Source organism: Bubalus kerabau, chromosome 10, assembly GCF_029407905.1.
Source record: "Bubalus kerabau isolate K-KA32 ecotype Philippines breed swamp buffalo chromosome 10, PCC_UOA_SB_1v2, whole genome shotgun sequence".
Taxonomy (NCBI): Eukaryota; Metazoa; Chordata; class Mammalia; order Artiodactyla; family Bovidae; genus Bubalus; species Bubalus kerabau.
The window spans coordinates 62,705,260-62,733,214 of NC_073633.1; the positions used below are offsets into that span (position 1 = coordinate 62,705,260).

A 27,955-nucleotide genomic window follows, 5' to 3' on the forward strand; every position below is an offset into this window, starting at 1 on the left:
CATTTTCAAGATGATTTCACACATTCAGTTATTAAAGATGAGAGAGATCAAGACAATGCATAGCTAACTATATAATGGCATCATAATAAACAAACACTTAACATTGGTTTTAACATTTAAGTGGGTTTGTCTGCTTCTGGTCATTCACCTCCTCCTTTGTCTTATACACCTTTGCAAAACAGCCTTGGCAGTTTGTTCCATTTTGACATATAATACTCTCATTATATTCCTTAGTCACATAATTTTGCTTTGTATTCTAGTTCTTAACTTAAAATGAAGATTGATATAGAAGACTGCATTCAGTTCAGTTCAGTTCAGTCACTCAGTCGTGTCCAACTCCTTGCGACCCCTTGAACCGCAGCACGCCAGGCCTCCCTGTCCATCACCAATTCCCAGAGTGTACCCAAACTCGTGTCCATTGAGTCGGTGATGCCATCCAACCATCTCATCCTCTGTCGTCCCCTTCTCCTGCTACCTTCAATCTTTCCCAATATCAGGGTCTTTTCAAATGAGTCAGCTCTTCACATCAAGTGGCCAAAGTATTGGAGTTTCAACTTCAACATCAGTCCTCCCAATGAATACCCAGGACTGATTTCCTTTAGGATGGACTGGTTGGATCTCCTTGCAGTCCAAGAAGACTGCATTATACTACTATATGTTTCCAGTAGATGCTTCTATGTGATATGTTATAAATTCCACCTTGAAATCTAGGATGCTTTATATATATTCTTTATCGAATACAATAACAAAGATTATAAAATCAGGAATTTAAGATATTTCATATCTTAACATTTGATTACATTAAATTTTTATTATGAGAGTTTAAGTAAAATTGATCAGATCTTCCTAAGTTAGTTTTGTACAAAAGTAAGTTAGAAAACATTGTTGTTAACGTGCCTATTTGCTGATTTGTTCTTTTTTAATTTTTTGTTCTGTTTTTAAATAGTCCTCAACCATGTTTAAACATTGAAGATGATCCAGATATTCATGAAAAACCACTTCTGAGTTCTAGTGCTCCACCTGTAACAAGTCTTAGTCTCTTAGGAAATTTTGAGGTAATGTTTTTTAAAACTATTTTAAGAGTTGATGTTTCTTAACCTAGATCCATGGTGCTATATCATTTGTTTTTGAAAAGGAAATAAATAGATTATATTTTTCTAAAGCCTTGAAATCACCTTCTTTCCTTCCTTTCCTATTTTTCCTTTTTCTTTTTTCCTTTTCCCTTTCCTTTTCATGACAAGTGAAGTAGGGAGATTGTTGGCAGTGATAGCTTACAGTTGGGTAGCTGGTGGGAAGAGATGGAGCACAAAGGTGAAGTCAGGTTGGATGGAGGTATCCATTACTCTACCTGGAAAATAGACTTGACCACGTCTTATCTGGTAAAACTGTCTCTGGGATCCAGAAGGGATTGATGATGGGCTGATAGAAGCTGATTCATCATCAAAGGAGGTTGATTTTCAAAATCAAATGATTCTTTTTACTATATTTGCAACTTCTCTGTAAATCTAAATTTATTCTAAAATAAGATTATTTTTAAAAAGTCAAATGGTCTCTCATACATGTGCTCCTTTATTTAATGACTGTTGTACTTGAGATCAAGTATATCAAGGGTTTAGTTGTCTTCAATTAGAAGTCTTAAACATTGTACTTGTAAATGACATTAAAATTTTTTTATTGAAATATAATTGATTTACAATGTTGTATTAGATTATGCTATATAGCAAAGTGAATCAGTTGTAAATATACATGTATCTACTCTTTTTTAGATCCATTTCCCATATGGGTCATTACAGAGTATTGAGTAGAGTTCCTTGTGCAGTACAGTAGGTCCTTATTAGTTATCTGTTTTATATATAGTAGTATATATATATTAATTCCAATCTACCAATTTATCCTGCCCCACTTACCCCCTGTAACCGTAAGTTTATTTTCTACATCTTTAACTCTTTCTGTTTTGTAGATAAGTTCATTTGTACCCTCTTTTTAGATTCCACATCTAAGTGATATTATATTTTATTTATCTTTACCTGACCTACCTCACTTAGTATGATAATCTCTAGGTCCCTCCATTTCGCTGCAAATGGCATTATTTCATTCTTCTTGTGACTCAGTATTACTCCATTGTATGTATGTACCACATATTCTTTATCCAATCCTCTGTCGATGGACATTTAGGTTGCTTCCATGTCCTGCTATTGTAAATAGTGCAACAGTGAACATTAGGGTGCATGTATCATTTTGAATTATGGTTTTCTCCAGGCAAACCAGTGGGATTGCTGGGTCATATGGTAGCTCTATTTTTATTTTTTTAAGGAACCTCCATACTGTTCTTCATAGCAACTATACCAATTTACACTCCCACCAACAGTGATTTTAAAGAATTCCTTGGCAGTCCAGTAGTTAGGACTCCCTGCTTCCACTTCAGGGAGTAGGGTTTCAATCCCTAGTCAGGGAACTAAGATACCGCATGCTGTGAAGTACAGCCAAAGAATAAATGAATGATTCTGTATGTATTTATAGGTATGTGTGTATGTGTGTGTGTATATATGTATATAGGCTTCCCTGGTGGCTCAGTAGTAAAGAATCCACCTGCCACTGCAGGAGCCGTGGGTTCAATCCTTGGGTCAGGAAGGAAATGGCAGCCCACTCAAGGATTCTTGCCTGGGAAATTCCATGGACAGAGGAGCCTAGAGGGCTACAGTCCATAGGGTCTCAAAAGAGTTGAACATGACTTAGCAACTAAACAACAACAGTGGGTGTATATATATATGTGTGTGTGTCTGTGTGTGTGTGTGTGTTGTGTATATATACATATGTATGTTTGTATGTATATATATGCATGTAGGACAGAGGAGCCTGGCGGGCTACAGTCCATGGGGTCGCAAAAGAGTTGGACACGACTTGGCAACTAAACAACAACGATGGGTGTGTGTGTGTGTACATATGTATGTTGTATGTATATATATGCATGTATAAAAACATATCCTGAAGAAGGACATGGCAACTCACTCCAGTATTCTTGCCTGGAGAATCCTATGGACAGAGCAGCCTGGCAGGCTACAATCCATAGGGATGCACAGAGTCAGATACTACTGAAGCAACTTAGCATGCATGCATGCATAAACACATATATAACCACCAATCACCGTGTTCAATTTGCTTATTAATTTTGTTCATGGGGGCAGATTTTTGTATGTAGATTTCCAAATCATCTAGAAATAGGAAAGGTTTTATTTTTTACTTTGTAATTTGTATGCCTTTTATTTCCTTTTCTTGTAGTTTTGCACTGAATAGAGCCTAGCATGCATGCTAGTATATTCATTTAAAAATCTAAAGTCAGAGACTACTTTAGATCATTGACATGGTCTTTTTGACCATGGAACTTGAGAATTGCTGATGTCACTTTCAAATTTAGACTCTTGAGGGCTTGGAGTGTTTCTTTTCAAAGAATTATTGAATCAAAGAAATGCTACTCACATTTCATGATGTATGCATATATGTGTTGATACACACACACACACACACACACACACACATATATATATATATAAAAGAGAGCTTGTAAAAAGATTTACTTTTTTCTTGTACCTGGGCAGATAAATATTAAATAACAGTGGTTTCCTCAGTGAATGAACTTGGGAGAGATGAATAAGGAGCTTCTCTACTGCTTTTATTTATATACTCTTAAATATTTTCCCCAACGTGTATTTGCTGTTTTTTAAATTAAACTGAAAAATAAAACATATGTCACATACAACAGTTTTTAAGAAGCACTTGTTTCTCAAAGCTGAGTACTTGACTTTCTGTTTTGATGCAACTTCTGTAATATAACCTGTTAACAAGCTTTCAAGTGCTTCTCTGTGGCTAACACTAGGAGTGTACTCTGTGAGGAATAAGAAAATTTGTAATATTATACTTGCTCTGGTAGAGCATATTCTTCTTCACAGAGATAAGAATAACTTATTACACAATTATGTCTATACAGTGGTTAAGTTTAAAGATAGTTCAGTGTAGATTGAAATAGTAAGGAGGCCAAACTTTATATGATTGATGTGGGAGGAAATTGATTTCTGGTCAGATGAACTTTTGAAATGAGGGCATGCCAATGGCAGTGACCACTCTCCTAGTGCCAGAAAGCGTAGTAACATATTGCTTTAAATAGAAAGAATGTGTTAACTTTTAATTATTTCTTAAAATTTATTTTATCTTACCTTCCAGGAATCTGTCTTGAACTATCGTTTAGATCCTCTCGGCATTGTTGATGGCTTTACTGCAGAGGTAGGGGCAAGTGGTGTCTTCTGCCCCACCCATTTGACTCTTCCAGTTGAAGTGTCATTCTACAGTGTTTCCGAGGATAATGCTCCCTCTCCTTACATGGCAAGTATTTTTCAATTGTCTTCTGCTGAAATCAACCATCTTAATGACAAATGCCTTTAAGTTTAAAGAGATTTAGTACTGCTTTGGTGCAATGCTTGAAAATATAAACCATTTCCTAAGAGGGGATTGAGGGCCAAATAGAGACAAATATGCCAAAACAGCACCTTACAGCTTCTTTCTGAGCAAGCTCCAATGACAGATATCCTCTCTTGTATTTGAGATGATGCTGAAAATTAACTTGTTTTTATATAATTCGAAAAAATGATAAAATTTTGATTAATGACACTGTAATTCCATATCTTACTGAGTTCACAGAAATTCTTAAGTTCTTACTGTGAACTCTAGTCCTATCAGTGTTGCCTTCACTATGATCCTCATCTCAGTAGAGTTTAAATAAAGATTTAGTGACCTACGTTTTCTGTAAAACCGTTTCACTCCCTTTCTCCTGTTTGGTTTACCTTTGGACCATTTTTTTTTCCAATCCCAATCCTAGGATTCCTAAAACAGACAAGAATACTATATTACATAGTTTATTTCTTTAGCTCTGAATGTGGTCTTGTGTAGTTTCTTGAAATTGGTGGATAAATTGGCCCAGACCCCGGGAATGCCAAGGGTGAGACTTTACACCAGAAGCTGCCTGGTTTCCTGAGGCTCCGACTTGAGAGCATCTAGCAGCACAGCCCTACTGATCAGAGTTAGGGAAGAATGAGTAATCTGTGCAGAGTACCTAAATTGATTTACGACAATCAGCCACAAATGCAAGCTATTCTGAATCTACCCTCAGGACTACAAACGAGTTTGCCTGCTTGCTAAATACGGCCAATAACATCAAGTAGAAATGAATTTGGACTTCTCTGGTGGGTCAGCGGTAAAGAATCTGCCTGCAGTATAGGAGACCTGGGTTCGATCCCTGGGTCGGGAAGATCCCCTGGAGGAGGGCGTGGCAACCCACTCCAATATTCTTGCCTGGAGAATCCCATGGACAGAAGAGCCTGGTGGCTACGGTCCATGGGGTTGCAAAGAGTTGGACACGACTGAGTGACTGAACAACAGAACAGGATTTTCTAGCTCAGTGGGCATGAATTTGAGCAAACTCCTAAAGATAGTGAAGGACAGGGAAGCCTGACATGCTGCAGTCCATGAGGTCTCAAAGACTGAGTGACTGAACAACAACAAGTTTCTTTAGAATACTAGCTATTTCTGACTCTGTGCCAATGTTTTAGTGGAGAGTAAAACACCTCTGGGGAATAAGAGCAGTGTCTTGAACCTTAAGATCCTATAATTTTATCTTTCTCATTTTTTTATTCCAGCAGATTTGAGGATAAAATAAGCCCTCAACTGCAAAAATGATACCAGGTCCTGCTGTGTGATTACTGTCAACCCCTTTCCAAAAGACAAGTCAGTGGCTACTAATACAAGTGTTTAAGAAGTTTACACTGATGGTATAAAATATGGAGTCAGATCAGGGTTTTTATGTTAGGCCTTACTTTGGGAAATACAAATTTCAATAGACATAGAAATATGTATTTCTGGTCTTCCTGTTTGAGTTTCCTAGCTTATCACCTGATCCAATTTCTTTCTTTCCTTCTTTCTTTCTAATATCCTTCTCCCCCCATCTTCTAGATTCTCAAGGACGTTAGCAACAGTGCCTTTTGTTATGAATAAAACCTATGAAAAGGGAATTCTATTACATAATTGAGAGTCAGGAGTCTGATATGTGTTTCATACTTTAATCAAAAAGCACAATGAAAAAAAAAAAGAAAAAAAAAGCACAATGATATGTAATCATTTATTCAAGGTTTTCTTTTTTTGATAATAATTACATTTGTGAGTAATAATCATGAAGATGCATAACAATGGTTGTTACAAAAAACAGGCTCAGTTCTTCACAAACCTGCCCAGTTATCATATACACCAAATGATATTCACTTAACATAGAAAGATATATCCACTTTTCAGTATAATTTTGAAAAAATAACTTAATTTTAGATAATGGAAAATATCATTGAAATATCATTAAGATAAGCTCAATATCAAAAAAAATGTGCATACTGAATGCTTACAGTATTAGAAGACATCTATAAAGATGCCCATTTTGCTTTACTAGAACATCAAGGAGTCTCATTAGTTTCACATATTCTGTTGGCACATACTAATATAGAAATGGAAAGATAAGGTCTAAGGTCATTAGTGTACAGAGTTCCTGACGACCATTAGGGGAGTTAGAAACAAGATAAAAGAGTGAATTGGCTTAAAATTAGCTCAAAAAATATCTTGGCCTGAAATTCATGAGCAAGAGGTAATTTGAACTGTGCTTTAAAGAAGGCAAAACAAAATTTATCCTTGACGTTGGTTGACATCTAAAAAACAAAGGATTAAGAGGTAAAGGATTTTATCATTCTGTCTCCAGAAAGTACATCCAGGTGATCACAGATTTTGAATAAATATTGAAAAGAGTTTAAATCAGGTTAAGTTAGTACATCCTTTAAGAGTCTTTTACTTTTCTCTGATAATTGTCTTTAATAAATTTTCCATTATGTAATTTTTTACTCATTAAAAATGAGTTGCCTTTGCAAATGACACAGTCCAAATCTTATACCGCAGATCTTTCTTACTGTATATTAATAAAATTAATCTTGTTTTTTAGGGAATCTTATTTATATTTTGGTAGTTGTCTGTTTTCAAAGGACTGATCATGTTTTGATAAGGTAGTATATATCATAGACCAGTGGAACTGAGACACCAAATCCGTCTTTGTTACTCTAATAATGACCTTGGGATTTCTCATAACAAATTATACAGTTGACTCACAAAAGTGAAATTTTAGCACAGAAAATTCTGTCTTTGTGGTGTGGAGATAGTATCGGGCTTTTCATTTAATAATTCCTTTAAGATTAGCTCAAAGCCAGATAAATAACTCTCTCCAGTCCAGTGTTAATGGTAAGAATATTCTCCAAGTGTTAGGTAATGTGACATTTCACTGTTCAGAAACTATTGCATGGTGATACCAGTTAGAAAGGTCTAAAGCAGGTTTGCTCATGGCAGCGTCCTGGTATGACTTGCATTATGATCATATTAACAACACTGTAGGGGCTTCTCTGGTGGCCTAGTGGTTAAAAAAAAAAAATTCAGCTGACAATGCAGGAGACACAGGTTCAATCCCTGGTCCAGGAAGATCCCACATGCTGTGGAACAACTGAGCCTCTGTGCCACAACTATTGAGCCTATGCTCTAGAGCCCAGGAACCTCAACTCCTGAGCCCATACACCACAACTGCTGAAGCCTATGCACCCTAGAGCCTGTGCTCTGCAACTAGAGAAGCCACCACAGTGAGAAGGCCGCATGCAACAAAGAATAGTCCCCACTCACTGTAACTGGAGAAAAGCCTGTGCAGCAATGAAGACCCAGCACAGCCAAAAATAAATTAATTAATTGATTTTTAAAAAGCAACACTATGTATTTTATATGTTTTTTCTATTTGTAATTAGCCATATTAAGATATCTTCCTTCAGTTTTACTTAGTTTTGCATATATTACACAATCACTTGAGAAAGAGTTTTTGTGTAAGATTTTGACCAAATTGAGTTCATCTTAATCCTTCTATTCCATTCTAAAATGCCAGAAGGAAATGTGTTTTTCTTCCTTATGTTATATACAGTAATTTTCTAGGTATAAATATTAATATGCCAACCGATTAAAATAATGAAATTGTTAAAATAATAAATTTAATAATAATACTAATGAAATTCCAAATACTTCCCTAATCTCTTTTTAAAATTCCTAACTTGCCATTGTCAATACTAGTCTTACATTGCTTAGAAATTTTGTGAAGTGTTGCCTTAAAATTTGAGGTTTTAGAAAAATCTATATTCTTCCCTTATAAATTAATTTATTATTATTATGTTCTAAAAACTATTAGAATTATATTAAAGGAAATAAGTGCAGGCTTGGTAGTAGATTTTCCCTCACCAGTGTTCTTATATATATTTAACAGAGGATGGCAAGGAAAAACAGTAGTGTATTGGCTGGAGTAATATAATTAGAAAGGTAGCTATTATTTAGATATATTTTGCTTTTCTTTCTGGAACTAGGAAAAAGAGGAGCACTATATATACTATAGCATTTTTTCATGTAAAGAAAATTGTAAGAGAAAAATTATTAAAGCTTCATTACTGTTTTGGTTAGGGACGCAGTTTGTTAACATGCTGTTTTCATGCTAAAATGACCCATTGATATATCAGATTCATTAAGAACCACATGTCTTTTCAGTGCCCTTGAACTGAACATGAACATTTCCCATTATTAACATACTAATTTAATATTCTGATTGTCAAGTGCTGTTCACTTGAAGGTTAAGTACTCACATATTAGAGTCTGGCCTTCTCTTTTACCTTTGTCCCCTCCCTTTTAACCCCCACCCCTACCCCCGGTCAGTCTTTCAAACCCAACAGAGATATTACCTGATGGGATAGTCCTGTTTTATATTTACTTTTACATAAGGTTGGCATGTTTTGGCAAGTACAATGTAAAATGATGGGATATGAATCATAGAACATGCAGTTACTCTACTTGAATACTCAAAAGAAAACTATTCACCCAGTTAAATGAATCAGCATTTTTTTCTTGAAGCTACCTAAGAATTAAGTACCACAATCACCATCTGTAGTCATTTGGTCATCCTGGTTATCTAGAAACTTTCACACATTCAACTGTAGCTTCCTGTGTTTTAATTTATACTGTTTACCATTGTTTGGACTTCTGCAGTAGTTACAGCATCTTTCTCAGAAAATTATTTTGTGTAATATGACAGTACCTCTCAAACTTTAATGTACATATGATATCATCTGGGAAATGTTGTTAAAATGCAGATCTGATTTAATAGGCGTGTGGGGAGAAATAAGAAACTCTGTGTGTCTAACAAGTTCACAGGTGATGCTGATGATGGTGGTCCACCTCAAGTCAGAAAGTCATTTATGTATATAACAACTTAATTTCCTGACTGAATAATTGACTTCATTTTTTGGGCCAGACATAAACAGGATCATCCCTCATTTTTGACTTTTCATATGTCCAAAGATCAGTAAATTGTTTTGCTTCTTCATTTCCTCCTCCCACATGATACAAGAGAATAATGTCCCTTTATCTTCTTTTTAGTTAAGGAACTTCTTACTTCTATATCTTATATCTTAATAGAAATTTCAAGCAGCATGGTCATTGATGTTATGTATTGTTTATTGCAACATCTCCAAGAAAAATAGTCAATTGTTTCCTTATGGGTGAAATCCTTACTATTTTGTATTCCTTGAATGTATCTCTATTAATTCAATGTGTATTTTTTTCCTATACAAATACAGTTGTGAAAAGTTATTAATTACAAAATTTATTATTTTTATTTTAGTCTTTTGTGTGTGTATATATGCATCAGTTCGTACTCAATTTGTCTTCTTTTGTTTTAAGGGTGTGATTACTTTAGAGTCCCTTGGTAAAAGGGGTTATCGAGTACCTCCTTCAGGAACAATACAAGTGGTATGTGTTTTATAGCCTACAATTGCAATAATCATTCTCTCACATACATATAGAACTTAGCCCTTTCTCCTGCTACTGCTGCTGCAACAACTTTGGTAAGTAACAGTGGGGCTGCAGCTTTGTTTGGAGTTTCCCTGCTCTGCCTCAGGAATGACCATTTGGGGACCTCCATAAAAGGAAAGCATTAATAAGCTAATCAAGGTGAATACTTTAGAAAAATAGCATATGACAGTTAACACAACTTAAATAGAGCTATTTTCAGTATAAATAAAATTTAGTTTACCAGTATCTTCTATTTAATATAATAAGACAGATTGAGATTGACCCATGTATTAGTATTGCTTTAGCAGGGAACTTGGGAAGAAAAATTATCCCTACTATAATAATTTCTAAAATTGATTTAATGAGATGGTTACACAAAGCAGAAATGAAATCCTGCAGACGTCAGGGTAAAGAATGCATCTTTCCTTTTGGCCTAGATGTTGATCTAGTTTTGCCTTAGGAGAACTCTTCTAGCCCAGTGCAGTAATCCTTCATCATCTTTGATCCACAGCTCTTAGAAGAGTAATTTTATATCAAGGCCTATTTGTGATTCAGTCCATCTCCAAGTCAGACCCAGGATAATCCTGTGAGTCTAAAGTCTATTACAGTATTGACTCTTGTAACTCTTCAAAAGAGTCTAGCTGTATTTGTCAACTGTAACTCAAAAAAGCTGAAATTAAAAAATAAAAAAAAAGAGTCTAGCTGAGTTCCTCATACTAAGGATCTGGTCTAATTCAGCAAGCCTTTCTATGACTTTTGGCTGCAGTGTAATCAGTTCTTTGTCAGACCACTTTTATACATCCCCATTGTTCTAGTATGGCAGAGTCTGTACATTTGTTTATTTTGTGTCACACAGAAATGAAACATAGTACTAAGAAATTTATATGCATGTTTATATTGGAGTATGTATACGTATATATAACTTTACTTAGGAAAAATCATCGCATTTTAAAGTAAGATTTTTATGTGAATGGATTTCTTGAACTAAAAGAGTGATCATCTTCTGATCTCTTGCCTCTGGCTATGTAGCTCTTGTGAAAGTGTGGGTCACTGGAAAACTAGCTATCAGTTGTCATAATAATGAGGCATAAACCCAGAGGCAGCACATTTACCCCTTGTTTGAAGACTGCCAACTCTGCTGGCTATTTTAAATCTGAAACTTGGGTATGTCTTTCATTCCTTATGTAAGTTTAATTATGTATAAACATGGCTTGAACTTCTGGCTTACTAGTTGTTGTAATTGTTAAATATATTAGCCTTAATTTTAAGACTCACTAGATTTCAAAAATTGGATCATAATATTGATATATTTCTCATTTTGATTCAGTGAGTGATGTCCAGTGCCACGGATGAGCTTCTGAAAGCATGGGCACCAAGTTACCTATTGATGTGTTGGTAATTTGGTTAAAGTCAAATCAGCAGCTTGGAATTTTGTTTAAAAATTAGTACTTAAAAAAAATAATATTCCTTCATGGCCAAATAGCGATTGAATTTAATTTTGGTCTATTATGATATAGATGGTGGTAAAAAAAAAAGTCTAGTGTCACTGAAGTTTCTGAAATGAATCCAACTGTAAGAATATAAATTATTACTTAGTGTACTTTGTAACTAATAATAATGAACTTTATTTCCTAAACTTGGAAAAATTTCCAAACAAAAATTTCTCTTTTGAGAATGTATTTTAAATTTTATAATAACCGTATGTAACTAAAACATCAAAGTCTAGTTTTACCAAACTTTTTATTAAAAAAAAATTCTATTTATTCACTTAAAATGTGAGGAAAGCTGAAATGTTATTTTGAACATTTTGCAGTTAATGCATTTTAATAAAGTAATATTTGAAATATTTGAACTGGAATGTTTTAATTCAGTGAAGCTGTATTTTGTTTAATGGAACTATTTCTTAATATATGAACAAGAGTAAAAGTTGTGTATTGTCTATTATTAATAAGAGATTTGTGACTAAAAGATTTTGATTTGTTATAGGATCTCTTATTTCTGTAAATAAAAAAATAAATTGAACTATTAAAAATACTGAATATCATTTCATAAACTTCTGAAATTTTATTAGCTTTATTCCTTCAAACTGAATTATATCCACTGGGATTAATTTATTATTACAAAGCCTATTTTACTGTTGGCATAATCATTGTAAGTCAAACCAACAAATCATTGTTTTTAAAAAATAGTTTTTATATTGTTTCTTCAGACCTTATTTAATCCTAATAAGACTGTGGTGAAGATGTTTGTTGTGATATATGACTTGCGAGATATGCCAGCCAATCATCAGACATTCCTACGACAAAGAACTTTTTCTGTACCTGTTAAACAAGAAATGAAAAGAAGTGTTAATAAAGAGAACATCCGACATACAGAAGAACGGTTATTACGCTACCTCATACATCTGAGGTAATGTTCTAAATGAATATGAAAATACATTACTTCAGAAGAAAACTCTAAAATTTTTACTTTAAAGAACTGTCTCTCTAACTAGACAAGTGCCCCTTGTAATTTGCTTAACTTGGACACTTTTTATGATATGCCAGGATGCAGAAAGCACATGGCATATTTTTCTGCAGTCATTATTACTTGTTGACTTAGGGGAGTTTTTATTGGTAGCTGTGTAATGTAAAATATTTTATAGCGAAAAAATGCTAATATATCTGGAGGGGCAGTGAAACAGTTTTCTGAAGCAATGCTGCCCAATAAAAGTGTAATATGACCCATATAAATAGTTCTATATTTTCTAGTAGCCACATTAATAAAAAAGTAATAGGTAGTGGAGGATTAATATGTTTTATTTAACTGAACACATTTAAGTGTTATAATTTGAATATGTAATATACATAAAAATTATCAGTGAGATATTTATGTTCATTTGCTGTCCTCAATTTGAACTAGCCACATTTCAAGTGCTCAGTAGGTGCTTGTGGCTTCTGAGTTGGACAGGGAAATTCTTAACCTTCATTTATTCATTCATTCAAAAAATATTGATGTGTCAGGCATGTTTCTAGACTGTAGGGAAGCAGCAGTGACAAAAATCTCTGTTCTCATACAGCTTATATTCTGTTTATTCTTTCAGAAAGATGTTTTCCTCAAACTTTTACTACCCAGCTCATAGCTCTAGGTTGTGAGAAACCATTTGTTTGCTCTTGAAGTTCATACTTCCAGGGGTAAGCCTTGTAGCCCTGATATCCTAGTGCAGTTCTTAGGTTCCATGAGCAAGTCTGTTACTTAGTAGAAAGCTCAATAGTCTTTTGTCCATAACTCTACTCTTAATAGTAAGCCCTCAATCAGTGAGGAGACTGATAACATCAGTGACAATAATTCATCTTAACTTCTTACTCCAAGAAGCCCCATTCATCAGGAGAAGGTACCAGCCATTTCTTTAATCTGTTGCAACAACCTTAGCCATATGTAACCAATGATTAGATACCTTAAATGCTGTAAAGAAACTACTTTAGAAAGTATGGTGTAATTCCCAAAGTTCACCATGTTCTTTTTCAGATTGAAAAGGTGAAACACTTCAGAAAGAATGAGAGTGAGCCAGCCTGAGGTCTGCTTTAATGTATACAACTGACCACCAGATTTTTCAGCTAATTTGGGAATGTCACCCACAGTCCCAGATATTTCTACTATACAAAGGGAAAACCACAAAAATTAGCACTAAAGGGTATGTCTGACATACCCATAATCTGCCAGATAGATTTATGTGATTAAAGCCTCCAATCCCTGTAGGCTTTATGTGATTAAAGCTCCAATCCCTGCTGCTGCTGCTGCTAAGTCGCTTCAGTCGTGTCCAACTCTGTGCGACCCCATAGACAGCAGCCCACCAGGCTCCCCTGTCCCTGGGATTCTCCAGCAAGAACACTGGAGTGGGTTGCCATGTCCTTCTCCAGTGCATGAAAGTAAAAAGTGAAAGTCAAGTCGCTCAGTCGTGTCTGACTCTTCGCGACCCCATGGACTGCAGCCCACCAGGCTCCTCCACCCATGGGACCCTCCAGGCAAGAGTACTGGAGTGAGGTACCATTGCCTTCTGCTACTTCTACCCATTTCCCTTGTTCCTTACAGAGCCGGTCTAATTGTAGAACAGTATTATACTTAAGAGACCCTCCAACTGGCCACCGTTCACCGTCCTCCAGTGGATACTGTGGCCATGCAGTATCACATAGGAAGACCAGGTGTGTCTTCTTTAAGCCCTGGGGATCAAATCTATCCCAGTTTTTCAGGATACAGTTCAAAGGAGTAAGGCTGGAGTTGTTAGCTCCCATCTGTAAGAAAGAAAAAAAGCGACCAGCGCCATCTTTCTACAGGAGGCGTCCCTCCCTGCTCTAGATGGGGGTGTAGACAGACTTTACACCAAAAGCTTTTCCTTCCTGGTTGGACTTAGTCTGTCCCTTACCGATGCAGGTGCTGTACTTATCCCTCCGGGTTCTACCACCGAGATGGGGTGGGGATGTACCAGGGGTAGACTTGATAGCATCCCTACTTGATGTCCAGCTCTTCACCCTTAACCTTGCTTGCCTCTGAAGCCACCCGGGGTGCAATCAGAGTAACCTTCCGGAATGCCTCCCAAGCTAAGACCGCTGGGGAAAACATTTGTCACCTGAGTGCCTGTGCACGACCCTAAGTATTTCCTGACCACAATAAGACCAGCACGAACATAAAACTGAGATGTTCTTTCCAAGCATCACCACACCAGTATAAGAGCCTCCTCTGATCCACTAAGAGCCAGCGTTACCAAAGGAAAAAACCCATTGCAGTCCCAATCTGAGTAACCTTTAACCTCAGAGATGTTCTTGGAGCTGGAGCTCCATCTAGCTCCTAACTTTCGATTCCTAGCGAGGTTAGGTGCTTTCTTGGCTACCAATACAAGTTTGAGACCTAAGCCACAGTAAACAGTAACAGTATAGATCAATAGTCCCTTGAAAGTCTATGATCCGATAGATTAGGTTAGTACTTCTAATTCCCAAGGAGTTATGAAATGGTCAAAGAGACCAAAAAGTTTGACAGAGAAAGGAGAGTTCAGTCTACATGCTTTGCCCATTTCTGGTCAGTTCCCGAAGGAGACATTGGGTGCCTCTTGGCATTGGCAGGTCAGTATAAACCCCCAACAGGTTTCTGCCATAAGCCATATGAGATCACCGTGGAACCACAGAGCAGGGCTCCTTACTTGCTTCACGCAGGGCATGTCATTCATTCACACAAGCACACCGTAGAGTTAGTAAAGCACAGCAGAAAACGTGTTTGCTAAGAGAACAAAGAACTAGAGCTCCAAGCATCTTTACCTTGTCCTGAAGGATCCCGGACAAGCCCCCAAGATGAAAGGTGGTTGTTGAATCACGCGAAGACACCGGGATTCTTGGCCCCCCCGAGGAGAAGAATTTAATCCGGGGCCAGAGACGAGGCTTGATCACTCAGAGCTTTTGTGTAATAAAGTTTTATTAAAGTATAAAGGAGATAGAGAAAGCTTCTGACATAGACATCAGAAGAGGGCAGTAGTATGCTATAGATGTTAGCAGAAGACAGAAACAGTTCCATATACAGCTTTGATTACCACTTTCATTTCAGTGCTAACTTTCTCCTCTTGATTTATATTGATAATTAGGCTTTGCTAGCCACTACGGATGGTAGCAGTCCTTTCTCTTCCTGTGATTGTCCTCAAAGCTTGATATAGTTTTCTGTGGTAACTTTCCAAGTGTGGAATCCATTTTATTGTAGTCAAAATTGTAGGAGGGCAGGTTGTATGAAATGAGTCATTCTTTGTATGAACTAGAGGATGCCCAAATGTAGTATGACTGGCTGACATGAACTGAAACTTAATGCTATAGGTGAGGAAAGGTGCATGTGCTTTGGTGTCAGGAATATAAAGTAGGATTGTATGTGAAACCCAGATTTACAGAAAGCACCTCTGTCATTGTAAGAGGGAAAAGGGAGTATGAAATGTGTACGGAATAGTGAAGGGGAAGCATTTAACATAGCAGCACTTGCTTTGGCAATATAATATGTCAAATATTTTGTTAAAGAGGGACTGTTAATACTGTAACAAGATTGATTCTTCCTGCTTTCAAAACTTAAAACTTTCAAACTCAAAACTTACTCAGGTCTGTTTGTTTTAAACACTTATTTCCTGAAATGAAGCATCTTTTTGTTGTTTCTTTGTTTAGGTTCCAGAGTTCTAAATCTGGAAAGATCTACCTCCATAGAGATGTACGGCTCCTGTTCTCTAGAAAGTCAATGGAAGTTGATAGCGGTGCTGCATACGAACTCAAATCTTACACTGAATCGCCAACAAACCCTCAGTTTTCACCAAGATGTTGATAAAGAGTGACAGCTTAAAGTATTTGCCCAGTACCCAAGTTTGAAAGTAAAAATTAGCATAGAAAGGAGTGTACCAAATTGACAAGCAGGAGAGTGGATCTTCTCCTGTTTTCCTGGACCAGTTTTAATCAAAGGATTCCTGGAATGAGCTCTACATATTCCAAGTAGACTGGAAACACTCATGTCCTAATCCTTTTTGTACTGTTGAAACCACTTCATTGGACGTGTTGCAATAGCAAATCCCCTCCCCCCACAATTAGATTAGTGTTTACACTTTTTATTTCTCAGTTATTTAATATTTAATGTTTTCCTTAATACTCAAGTGATGTTTGTCTCTAGTGTTCTAATGTAGCACAAATCCTATGTAAAATCATACTGTGTATTTTTGACATTACTGTTGAAATCTGAAATATATGCACAAGTCTTTTAATTTTGCGTGATGTGTTTTAAGTACTATTCATTTAAGTTATTGAAAATGAGAATGAAATGTTGAGCTTCTTTAAGATTAACGCACTATGCAAGCATGTGTACTTTTTATATCTCCCAGGTTTAGTTTTTACAACACCTCGTCCCGATTGCTGTCTCACACAGTAGTCCTGTAACATGCTGTCTTGGCAGTGCAATGCGGACTAAGCTGCTGCACATTCCCTTTGCAACTTCAGATCATCATGCCCATTCATATTCCTTCTAAAATCTCTTATCCCCAAAACAGTTCTATTTTTTCCTTAATCACTACTACAGAGGATTTACCTTAAATCACTGTCCCATTCTAGATAATTTTTGCAAATTGTTAAAAGAATATGTACTTTGAAGACAAATTAGTATTTATATTGTAAATATATGCAAGAAACAAAGAAATGTGTATTTGGCTTTTATTTTTGGATGAGACATTTATGTGATTGAATTTCTGGTACCCATCATACAGTTTCTATTCTAGCTTTACAGCTGATAAAAGGAGAGGGAAGATGTCTTGAGCCTCATTCCAATTTATCAGTTTCTCATTCAGGGTCACATGGAAGGCATTTGGCAACTGGGAAAACCACTGAGTAAGAGAACTTGACTGAATGCATCAAAGTCTTCCATCCATCCCCCTCAGAAAGAGTAGTTTGAGATCTTTCTACAGGGACAATGGGTAACAGCAGATCAGCTAACAATGGATGAATATTGGGAATGCCCAAAGCCATGAATGTGGGTTAGAAAATACCTACCGTTCAAGTAGACCAGATTTGGAATACCTGGGAGTCTAGAACTAAGTGAGCAGTCTGGAATTTGGGAGATGGGAAGGTCTTTATTTTTGGTACTTGGCTAATGGATAGACTATGCAAAAGAATCTGAACTGGATGTGAATGTGTATCGGATGGCTTTGGGGGTGGGGTGGTCAGCAAGAAGCCTCTTATAAATTTCCTTTTGAAATACCAGCTTAAAGAGAAAAGGCTATTTATATTCCATAAAACTAAAAAATAAAGTTTTCAGTGGCACAAGTTTGTAAAGATTTGTTCTTAATCTTTAGCCATGTGGTAACAACATGGGATTAGGACCCAAAAGATTTGGATTCTAGACCCAGTTCTAATGGTATTTGACAGAACTGACTTCAGAAATCCTCTAAACTTTCTGGGTCTGTGTGATTGAGAAAATGAGGTGAGAGTATCATTAATGTGCCTTTTCTTAAATTCCATCAACTAATTATTAGAATAAGTATTTAAATACATGTAGCTAGAGTTTTAAAAAAAAATTGTTGGAGTATAGTTGATTACAGCATTGTGTTACAACATTGTGTTAGCTTCAGGTGTATAGCCAAGTGATTCAGTTATACATATACATCTATATCCATTCTTTTAAAGATTCTTTTCCCATATAAGCATTATATTGAGTAGAGTTCCCTGTGCTATATAGTAGGTCCTTATCAGTTATCTATTTTCTGTATACTAGTATGTATATATGTCAATCCCAATAGACTTTTTATACACTTGACAAAAGTCAGTGTTGATCATTTTATATAACACTTGGAAAATACAAAAACATTTAAAACATAAAAATGCCTTTTTTTAATTAAAAAAATGTTATTGCTGCTTTAACCTCTCTAGTAATCCAAAAATTAGTGATATATATGTTTGCAGGTGTCTTTTATGTAGATACCACAATGCAGTCTTTGTAGAATTTTTTCTAGTGCTTGGTTTTCCACTTTTCTGGACATTTTAAAGAAGATTTCCAGAAAATGACTGCAGCAGCTGGTTGCATCTTGTGCTCTTCCTGCCAAGTTCGTGCACAGTAAAGACGTGCTGACCTTTCACCCATCTACTTCTTAGGGCCTCTTTTGTCTGTGTTCTTTTGCCCAGTGAGGTACAGTCACCCAGCACCTGTCTGCTCTCACTTGCCCTGGCACTATCTCTATCATAACGGTTTTTTTCCTACCCTTCTTTTGTCATAGGCCAAGACTTTGTACTCCCCCTCTTTGTACTCACAGATTATGTCACTGCATTGAGAGTGTTTGACATATGCAGGTAAGACAACCAACACTGCTACCTGTGAGAGTTCTCCTCACTTACTGCAGGCTCACTTGGCAGTTTTGCAGACTGGAAAAATGAGGGATAACTTCTTTTTAAAAGAAACTTAAGGACACAAGTAACCTCTGGGAAATCTTTGGAGATTTTCTTATCAGGAGAAAATGAAAAATATTAATAAATGAGGACAATGGGGACTGGCTGGAAGGCACCCAACAGAAGCTTCCCTCCTACTGTCACTTGACTCCACATCTCTCCCATGCCCAGAGTGTTAATGAAAGGAAGTAATTTCTCCAAAAACTCCATCCTTGGGATCCCCACTCTTCTCTAATCAGTTTGTGAGTGAAGCAATGATTTGATTTTAATTTATGCAATGCATGTTTAAGAACTTTTTACACTGCATAGTTATATAAAGTAAATGTGAAAGTTCCTCCTGTCATCTGCCCTTCTAGCTATCTCTTTACAGAGATGGTAGCTGTTCAAATTTTGATATGTGAAACCTCAATTGGTCTACTGGACCTGGAACACAATATCAGCCTAGATGGGAAGTGGGCTTTTCATCATGATAGGAACTCACTCTCAATCCCTAAGACTGTCTCTGTGTGGGTTGGAATCAACTTACTCCATCATGGATTATCTGTGAGAGATGTATGTCTTAAACCTGAAGACTGTGGGAAGAGGCAGGGAGTATATGAATGCCTACTGTGTGCCAGGTTCTGTAAGTGATTTCTCTGTTATTCAGTATTAAAGCCATGATTCAGAGAGTACGGATATAGTCTACAGTGAAAGAAAAAACAGGCTTGAAGTACTTGCCCAAGGTCACATGGTCAGTAAGTTGAAGAGCCAGGATTCAAATCTCAGTTAAAGTTTCTGACTTTTCCATTCAACTACACTAGTATTTTGCCCCTTTTTTCTTTTCTTTCTTTCTTCTTTTTTTTTTATTATCTCATTTTTTTTAATTTAATTTTATTTTATTTTTAAACTTTACATAATTGTATTAGTTTTGCCAAATATCAAAATGAATCCACCACAGGTATACATGTGTTCCCCATCCTGAACCCTCCTCCCTCCTCCCTCCCCATTCCATCCCTCTGGGTCGTCCCAGTGCACCTGGCATTAAAATATACTTTTCATCAATATTCTTGGCAAAGAAAGTTAATTTGCTCTGAAATAAGATACATAATAAGGCAATGCCTAAAGTTTTAAAAGTTTCTTCCAGACCCCACTGTTCCTCATTTTTTTAATTCATTCATAAATTTCCTATTCCAGCCTTTTTAGTTCATATAAAGTTCTCTTGTCTCACTGAATCCCTAGAGAGATGGTATCCCCCACTTTCTAAGTCCCACTTCCAACAGTCAAGTTGTTGAAACTTTTCTTTTTACAGTTACCTGACCTAGTCAGGTATGTTCCCTGAATTTCATTCACAGACATCACCATTTATACTCAGGGTTTCTGGCACTCTGTATCTCATTTGGTTTCCCTGAGTTGATCTTCCAGTCTTTCCCTTTCATTAAAAATGTATTCTGTTCATATCATATAATATCATTTATATGTAGAATCTAAAAAATGATACAAATGAACTTATTTACGAAATGGAAACAGACTTACAGACATAGAAAAATTATCATTACCAAAAGGGAAGGGGAATAGGGATAAATTACGAGTTTGGGATTAACAGTTTTTTTTTTTAACAGTTTTTTACATACTACTATATGTAAAACAAATAAACAATTAGGACATACTATATACTACAGTGAACTATATTCAATATCTTGTAGTAACCTACAGTGGAAAAGAATCTGAAAAGAAACATATGTATATACATGAATGAATATATATATATATATATCACTTTGCTGTACACCTGTAACTACCACAACATTGAAAATCAACTATCAGATCAGATCAGATCAGTCGCTCAGTCGTGTCCGCCTCTTTGCGACCCCATGAATCGCAGCACGCCAGGCCTCCCTGTCCATCACCAACTCCCGGAGTTCACCCAGACTCACATCCATCAAGTCAGTGATGCCATCCAGCCATCTCATCCTCTGTCGTCCCCTTCTCCTCCTGCCCCCAAACCCTCCCAGCATCAGAGTCTTTTCCAATGAGTCAACTCTTCGCATGAGGTGGCCAAAGTACTGGAGTTTCAGCTTTAGCATCATTCCTTCCCAAGAAATCCCAGGGCTGATCTCCTTCAGAATGGACTGGTTGAATCTCCTTGCAGTCCAAGGGACTCTCAAGAGTCTTCTCCAACACCACAGTTCAAAAGCATCAATTCTTCGGCGCTCAGCCTTCTTCACAGTCCAACTCTCACATCCATACATGACCACAGGAAAAACCATAGCCTTGACTAGACGGACCTTTGTTGGCAAAGTAATGTCTCTGCTTTTGAATATGCTATCTAGGTTGGTCATAACTTTTCTTCCAAGGAGTAAGCATCTTTTAATTTCATGGCTGCAGTCACCATCTGCAGTGAACTATACTTCAATTTAAAAATGTATTCTGTTCTTGATATTTGATACAACACCAGCAGTGATGCAGGTAGACAGACTTCACTCAGCTGCATGAGGAGTGGATTGGATTTAACGTCTTACCTCCTTTACTCACTCCTACAAACTCGAACTAGGGCACCTAAAATGCAAAAAGACCCCTGATCTTTAAAAAATTTTTATAAACCAAGTTCCAAGACTGAAAAATCTTTTGTGCATGTATGCATCAGAATCACAAGGGGGAGCTTTGTGATTTGGTTAAACATCAATTCTTTGACTTCACCCCAGATTTAATGAGAATCTCTGTTACTAAGGTTTCTCAATAATTCTAATCCTTGTAGCCAATTAAATTAAATTGAAAATTCACTTCCTGAGTTGTGCTGGTAACAGTTCAAAGGCTCATTATTCATGTATGGCTAGTGGCTACTCTGTTGACTAGCTCGTATACACAATGCTTCCATCATTACATAAAGTTCTCTTGGGCAGCACTGATCTAAAATATATATATGACTGTTGAAGCCATGAGGGTAGAAATGATTTCTCAGAACGTGTAAAACTAGAAGAGAAGGGTATCCAAGGAAATAATTGTTAAAATCCCCACATTAAGAGGCAGATAAAGACTCAGCAAAGGAGGGACTTTCCTGATGGTCCAGTGGCTAAGACTCTGTGCTCTCAATGCAGGGGGCCCAGGTTTAATACCTGGTCAGGGAACCAGATCCCACATGCTGCAACTAAGACCCAGTACAGCCAAAAATAAATAAATAAAAATAAATATTTTTTAAAAATTCAACAAAGGAGGTTAAGAAGGAATGACCAGACAAGTAAGAGAGAGAAAGTAGTTTCTTAGAGGTCAAGGGAAGAAAAGTTCTGAGAAACAGGGAATTGGTGATCATTGTGTAGTTTTAAACATTAAGGTACATGGTTGATGATGCAAAAGGAACATTATTTTGGGAAGTATGGCCTCCCAGACAGTCCCCACAATGGGGCATTGGTCTTTGTAAATTCTACATTGGTCAAAATCTGCCCTTCAGAAATTCAAATTTGCCCTTGTGAGTATCACTATCCTTCAGGACCAGATTCTCTTTATCTAAGGTTACATATACTGATTTTCTATATATGTGTATACTAGATTTTATCTCATAAATACATTGACATAGATATATACCACAATATCAACTCAATAAAAGTAAAATTTTAGTTGCTCAATAAAAATTTTAGTTACTTAAGTTAGCCTGACTTGTGCATTCTCCATTCTCCCTGTGCTCAGCTACTAAATCATGTCTGACTCGTTGCTACCCCATGGACCGTAGCCCGCCAGGCTCCTTTGTCAATGGAATTCTCCAGGCAAGAATACTGGAGTGGGTTGCCATTTCCTTATCCAGGGGATCTCCCAACCCAGGTATCCAATATGCATCTCCTGCATTGGCAGGTGAATTCTTTACCACTGAGCCCCACGGGAAGCCCACGAGGAATTTATACAGGGAGTCAAAAGAGGGGGGGAAATGGCTTTTGAGTTCACAGTAGCTGGAACATTAACAGAACAGGCTGAGATTTTAACAACATAACTTGCCCTCTTTTCCCTCTGTACTTTATCCAAGTTATCACAACAGTGTTCTCTATTAATTCCATCATGCTGCTTCTTAATTGCAAGCTGCACAGCCCTAAATCCTATAATTCTTGTTACTGTGATGGGACAAGCCCTGTAACAGTCAGCAGGGTTAAAAAAAGATTACAGAAGGACAAACTCACACACACTTTACTGGGAAAAGTAGGAGAAATGTCAAGTAACATTATATGTCACTGTTGTTTACGAACATGGTCATTTGTGTCCACACTTTCTCTTCTTTGTATTAGTATTGGCCTTTAGGCACCTCATATTCCCAAAGTGATTCTTGGCTTCTCCTTGTAGGTCTGCATAGAGGAAAGGCAAGTTTTCAATAAGTTCCTTTGTGAGTATGCTGCTACTGCTGCTAAGTCGCTTCAGTCATGTCCGACTCTTAGCAACCCCATGGACTGCGGCCTACCAGGCTCCTCTGTACATGGGATTCTCCAGGCAAGAGTACTGGAATGGGGTGCCATTGCCTTCTCCATGAGTATGAAATGAGAGCAAATATTTAGTTGATCTTGGGAAGTTTCTCAGCTGGACCAGCTTGTCAGTCTCAATAGAGATCCTTGTAGAAGAGTGGGCTCAGGCCCAGCATCTTGAACTGTATTATTTTAAATACTCCCTTGCCTGACGATCCCCATTTTCTTTCCCCAAAAGAAATGTACCTTTTGTCTTTGAAGTTGCAACCCCAGTGCAATTTTTCCTGCCAGAGGTTTTGTTGAGAGCAAAAGCCAATTCTGACTCCATGTTAGAACTGTTTCTTTGACTTGCTTTTTGTTGCTTTTGTTATGATAATCATATACAATGGCCTGCCTCAGAGAATCCTGCCCATCTGCCTGACTGGTGAAGTGCCTTCTTCGAGAACCCTTCCAGAGTCCACATGTAGATGGCAGGATGAAGGAAATTAACACATCCCCTTCCTGAGCCTTGAGATTCTAGGAGATATTTGCAAGAGTAATGGCCTTTTTACTTTGCTTCCACATCTCGCCCAATCTCTGGTCTATAAAAGAACCTTCCATTTATTTATTTATTTTAGATTCATTGGCCTGTCCTATAGCCAGCATAGAGAGCCTAGACTAGGTAACAATTTTACCCAGGGCACCCTGGTTTGAGTTTTGATGGTTACCAGATTCCCACAGAATTGCATTACCTGTTGCTTTTAACTAGCTTAACCCTCAGAAGGCAATCTTATTTCCAAGTTTTATGAGAGAGGCTTCATTGGAACCACCACTTATTGCCAGTAGCTATTCAGATGTCAGAGAAGGCAATGGCACCCCACTCCAGTACTCTTGCCTGGAAAATCCATGGACAGAGGAGCCTGGTAGGCTGCAGTCCATGGGGTCGCGAAGAGTCAGACACGACTGAGCGACTTCACCTTCACTTTTCTCTTTCATGCATTGGAGAAGGAAATGGCAACCCACCCCAGTATTCTTGCCTGGAGAATCCCAGGGACGGCGGAGCCTGGTGGGCTACCGTTTATGGGGTCGCACAGAGTCGAACACGACTGAAGCGACTTAGCATAGCATTCAGATGTCAAGTACAATATGGATTAAATGTAAAATGGAAATTTAAAATGTTATTGGAGGAATTTGGTGCCAGCAGTTTCACTAAAGTGGGAATGGACCCCTGGGAGTTAATAAATTAATGGAAGTTTACTTCCTTCATCAGCTATTTATTGACTATCTAGGAATTGCTGGACTCTGGGGACAAAATATAAGCAAATATTGCCCTGATGTGGCTTGTCTAAACAGGAAATGTGACATTAATAAAGAAATCCACAACAAACACTGTCTAATGATAGTGTGCATTCTTAAGCAACTATGCAGACATATGACAGTATTTAAGAGGTGACTCTGACCTAGTATAGGGACTCAAGAAAAGCCCGAGGCCTTGACGTTGGATTGGGGATGTTGAAGATAAATACGGTGAAGTAGGCGAGGCAGAAAGAAAGAAGAGACATAGCCAAAGCAAAAACAACACCCAGTTGTGGGTGTGACTGGTGATGGAAGTAAAGTCTGACGCTGTAAAGAGCAATATTGCATAGGAACCTGGAGTGTTAGGTCCATGAATCAAGGCAAACTGGCAGTGGTCAAACAGGAGATGGCAAGAGTGAACATCATTTCAGAAATCAGTGAACTAAAATGGACTATGGGTGAATTTAACTCAGATGATCATTATATATACTACTGTGGGCAAGAATCCCTTAGAAGAAACAGAGTAGCCATTATAGTCAACAAAAGAGTCCGAAATGAGTACCTGGATGCAATCTCAAAAACAACAGAATGATCTCTTTTCATTTCCAAGGCAAACCATTCAATGTTACACAGTAATCCAAGTCACAGTAATCCAAGTCTATGTCCCAACCAGTAATGCTGAAGAAGCTGAAGTTGAACGGTCCTATGAAGATATACAAGACCTTCTAGAACTTATACCCAAAACAGATGTCCTTTTCTTTATGGGGGACTGGAATGCAAAAGTAGGAAGTCAAGAGATACCTGGAGTAACAGGCAAATGTGGCCTTGGAGTACAAAGAAAAGCAGGTAAAAGGCTAATAGAGTTTTGCCAAGAGAACTCACTAGTCATAGCAAACACCCTCTTCCAACAACACAAGAGAAGACTCTACACATGAACATCACCAGATGGTCAATACCAAAATCAGATTGATGATATTCTTTGAAGCCAAAGATGAAGAAGCTCTATACAGTCAGCAAAAACAAGAGTGAGAGCTGACTGTGGCTCAGATCATGAGCTCCTTATTTCCAAATTCAGACTTAAATTGAAGAAAGTAGGGTAAACCACTAAACCATTCAGGTATGGCATAAATAAAATCCCTTACAATTATACAGTTGAAGGGACAAATAAATTCTAGGGATTAAATCTGATAGAGTGCCTGAAGAACCATGGGCAGAGGTTCATGACATTGTACTGGAGGCAGTGATCGAGACCATTCCCAAGGGGAAAAAAAATGCAAAAAGGCAAAACTGTTGTCTCAGGAGCCCTTACAAATAGCTGAGAAAAGAAGAGAAGCTAAAGGAAAAGGAGAAAAGGAAAGATATACCCATTTGAATGAATAGTTCCAAAGAATAGCAAGGAGAGATAAGAAAGCCTTCCTTGGTGATCAGTGCAAACAAACAGAGAAAAACAACAGAATGGGAAAGACTAGAGATCTCTTCAAGAAAATTAGAGATACCAAGGGAACATTTCAGGCAAAGATGGGCTCAATAATGGACAGAAATGGTATGGACCCAACAGAAGCATCAGATATTAAGAAGAGGTGGCAAGAATACACAGAAGAACTATACACACACACAAAAAAGAACTATACAAAAAAGATCTTCATGACCCAGATAATCACGATGGTATGATCACTCACCTAGAGCCAGACATCCTGGAATGTGAAGTCACGTGGGCCTTAGGAAGCATCACTACGAACAAAGCTAGTGGAGGTGATGGTATTCCAAGACCTATTTCAAATCCTGAAAGATGATGCTGTGAAAGTGGTGCACTCAATATGCCAACAAATTTGGAAAACTCAGCAGTGGCCACAGGACTGGAAAAGGTCAGTTTTCATTCCAATCCCAAAGAAAGGCAATGCCAAAGAATGCTCAAACTACTGCACAATTGCACTCATCTCCCATGCTAGCCAAGTAATACTCAAAATTCTCCAAGCCAGGCTTCTACAGTACGTGAACTGTGAACTTCCATATGTTCAAGCTGGATTTAGAAAAGGCAGAGGAACCAGAGATCAAGTTGCTAACATCCGTTGGATTATCAAAAATGCAAGGGAGTTTCAGAAAAACATCTATTTCTGCTTTATTGACTATGCCAAAGCCTTTGATTGTGTAGATCACCACCAACTATGGAAAATTCTTCAAGAGATGGAAATACCAGACCACCTTACCTGCCTCCTGAGAAACCTGTATGCAGGTCAGGAAGCAATAGTTAGAACTGGACATGGAACAACAGACTGGTTCCAGATAGGAAAAGGAGTGCGTCAAGGCTGTATATTGTCACCCTACTTATTTAACTTATATGCGGGGTACATCATGAGAAACACTGGGCTGGATGAAGCACAAGCTGGAATCAAGATTGCTGGGAGAAATATCAATAACCGCAGATATGCAGATGACACCACCCTTAGGGCAGAAAGTGGAAGAACTAAAGAGCCTCTTGATGAAAATGAATAAGGAGAGTGAAAAAGTTGGTTGAAACTCAACATTCATAAAACTAAGATCATGGCATCTGGTCCCATCACTTCATGGCAAATAGATGGGAAACAGTGAGAAACTTTATTTTGGCGGGGGGGGGGGGCTCCAAAATCACTGCAGATGGTGACTTCAGCCATGAAATTAAAAGGCACTTACTCTTTGGAAGAAAAGTTATGACCAACCTAGATAGCATATTAAAAATCATAGACATTACTTTGCTAACAAAGGTCCATCTAGTCAAGGCTATGGTTTTTCCAGTAGTCATGTAAGGATGTGAGAGTTGGACTATAAAGAAAGCTGAGCGGCAAAGAATGATGCTTTTGAACTGTGGTGTTGGAGAAGACTCTTGAGAGTCCTTTGGCCTGCAAGGAGATCCATCCAGTCCATCCTAAAGGAAATTAGTCCTGAATATTCACTGGAAGGACTGATGTTGAAGCTGAAACTCCAATACTTTGGCCACTTGATGCAAAGAACTGACTCATTTGAAAAAACCCTAAAACTGGGAAGGATTCAAGGCGGGAGGAGAAGGGGACGAAAGATGATGAGATGGTTGGATGGCATCACCGACTCAATGGACATGAGTTTGGGTAAACTCCGAGAGTTGGTGATGGACAGGGAGGCCTGGCGTGCTGCAGTCCATGGGGTCGCAAAGGGGCAGAAACGACTGAGCGACTGAACCGAACTGAGGCAAGGCAGAGTAGGGAAAGACTTGTGAAGCACAGAGCTTTGGGGCGCCCGAAATTCTTTGTGGGCATGGCGCAGAGAGGTAAGAGGAATCCGGGACTCAGCGAGTCTGAAGAAGTGGAAATAGGCAGGTTCTTGGTTCCAAAGGAAGGGACCAGAATAGGAAGGCGGGGCGAGGAGAGGCAGTTACACGTTTAAACT

At 37.7% G+C, this 27,955-nt stretch overlaps 1 protein-coding gene across 19 annotated transcripts in view; it reads left to right on the plus strand.

Annotated features, from left to right (window-relative positions):
- Nucleotides 1–16,945, plus strand: part of ATOSA (atos homolog A) — an 80,932-nt gene extending 63,987 nt beyond the window's left edge. For 16 of the 19 annotated variants that reach the window (XM_055537921.1, XM_055537930.1, XM_055537922.1 and 13 more), the window contains 5 exons: nt 947–1,055; nt 4,219–4,377; nt 9,835–9,903; nt 12,155–12,354; nt 16,113–16,945. In XM_055537921.1, the coding sequence (XP_055393896.1) occupies nt 947–1,055; nt 4,219–4,377; nt 9,835–9,903; nt 12,155–12,354; nt 16,113–16,266 (691 nt within the window). In that variant the 3' untranslated portion in view covers nt 16,267–16,945. Of the gene's footprint in view, nt 1–946; nt 1,056–4,218; nt 4,378–5,690; nt 9,807–9,834; nt 9,999–11,272; nt 12,103–12,154; nt 12,355–16,112 lie in introns of those variants that run through there. The other 3 variants (XR_008699376.1, XM_055537934.1, XM_055537935.1) reach the window with 3 other exon arrangements.
- The last annotated feature ends 11,010 nt before the right edge of the window (nt 16,946–27,955 follow it).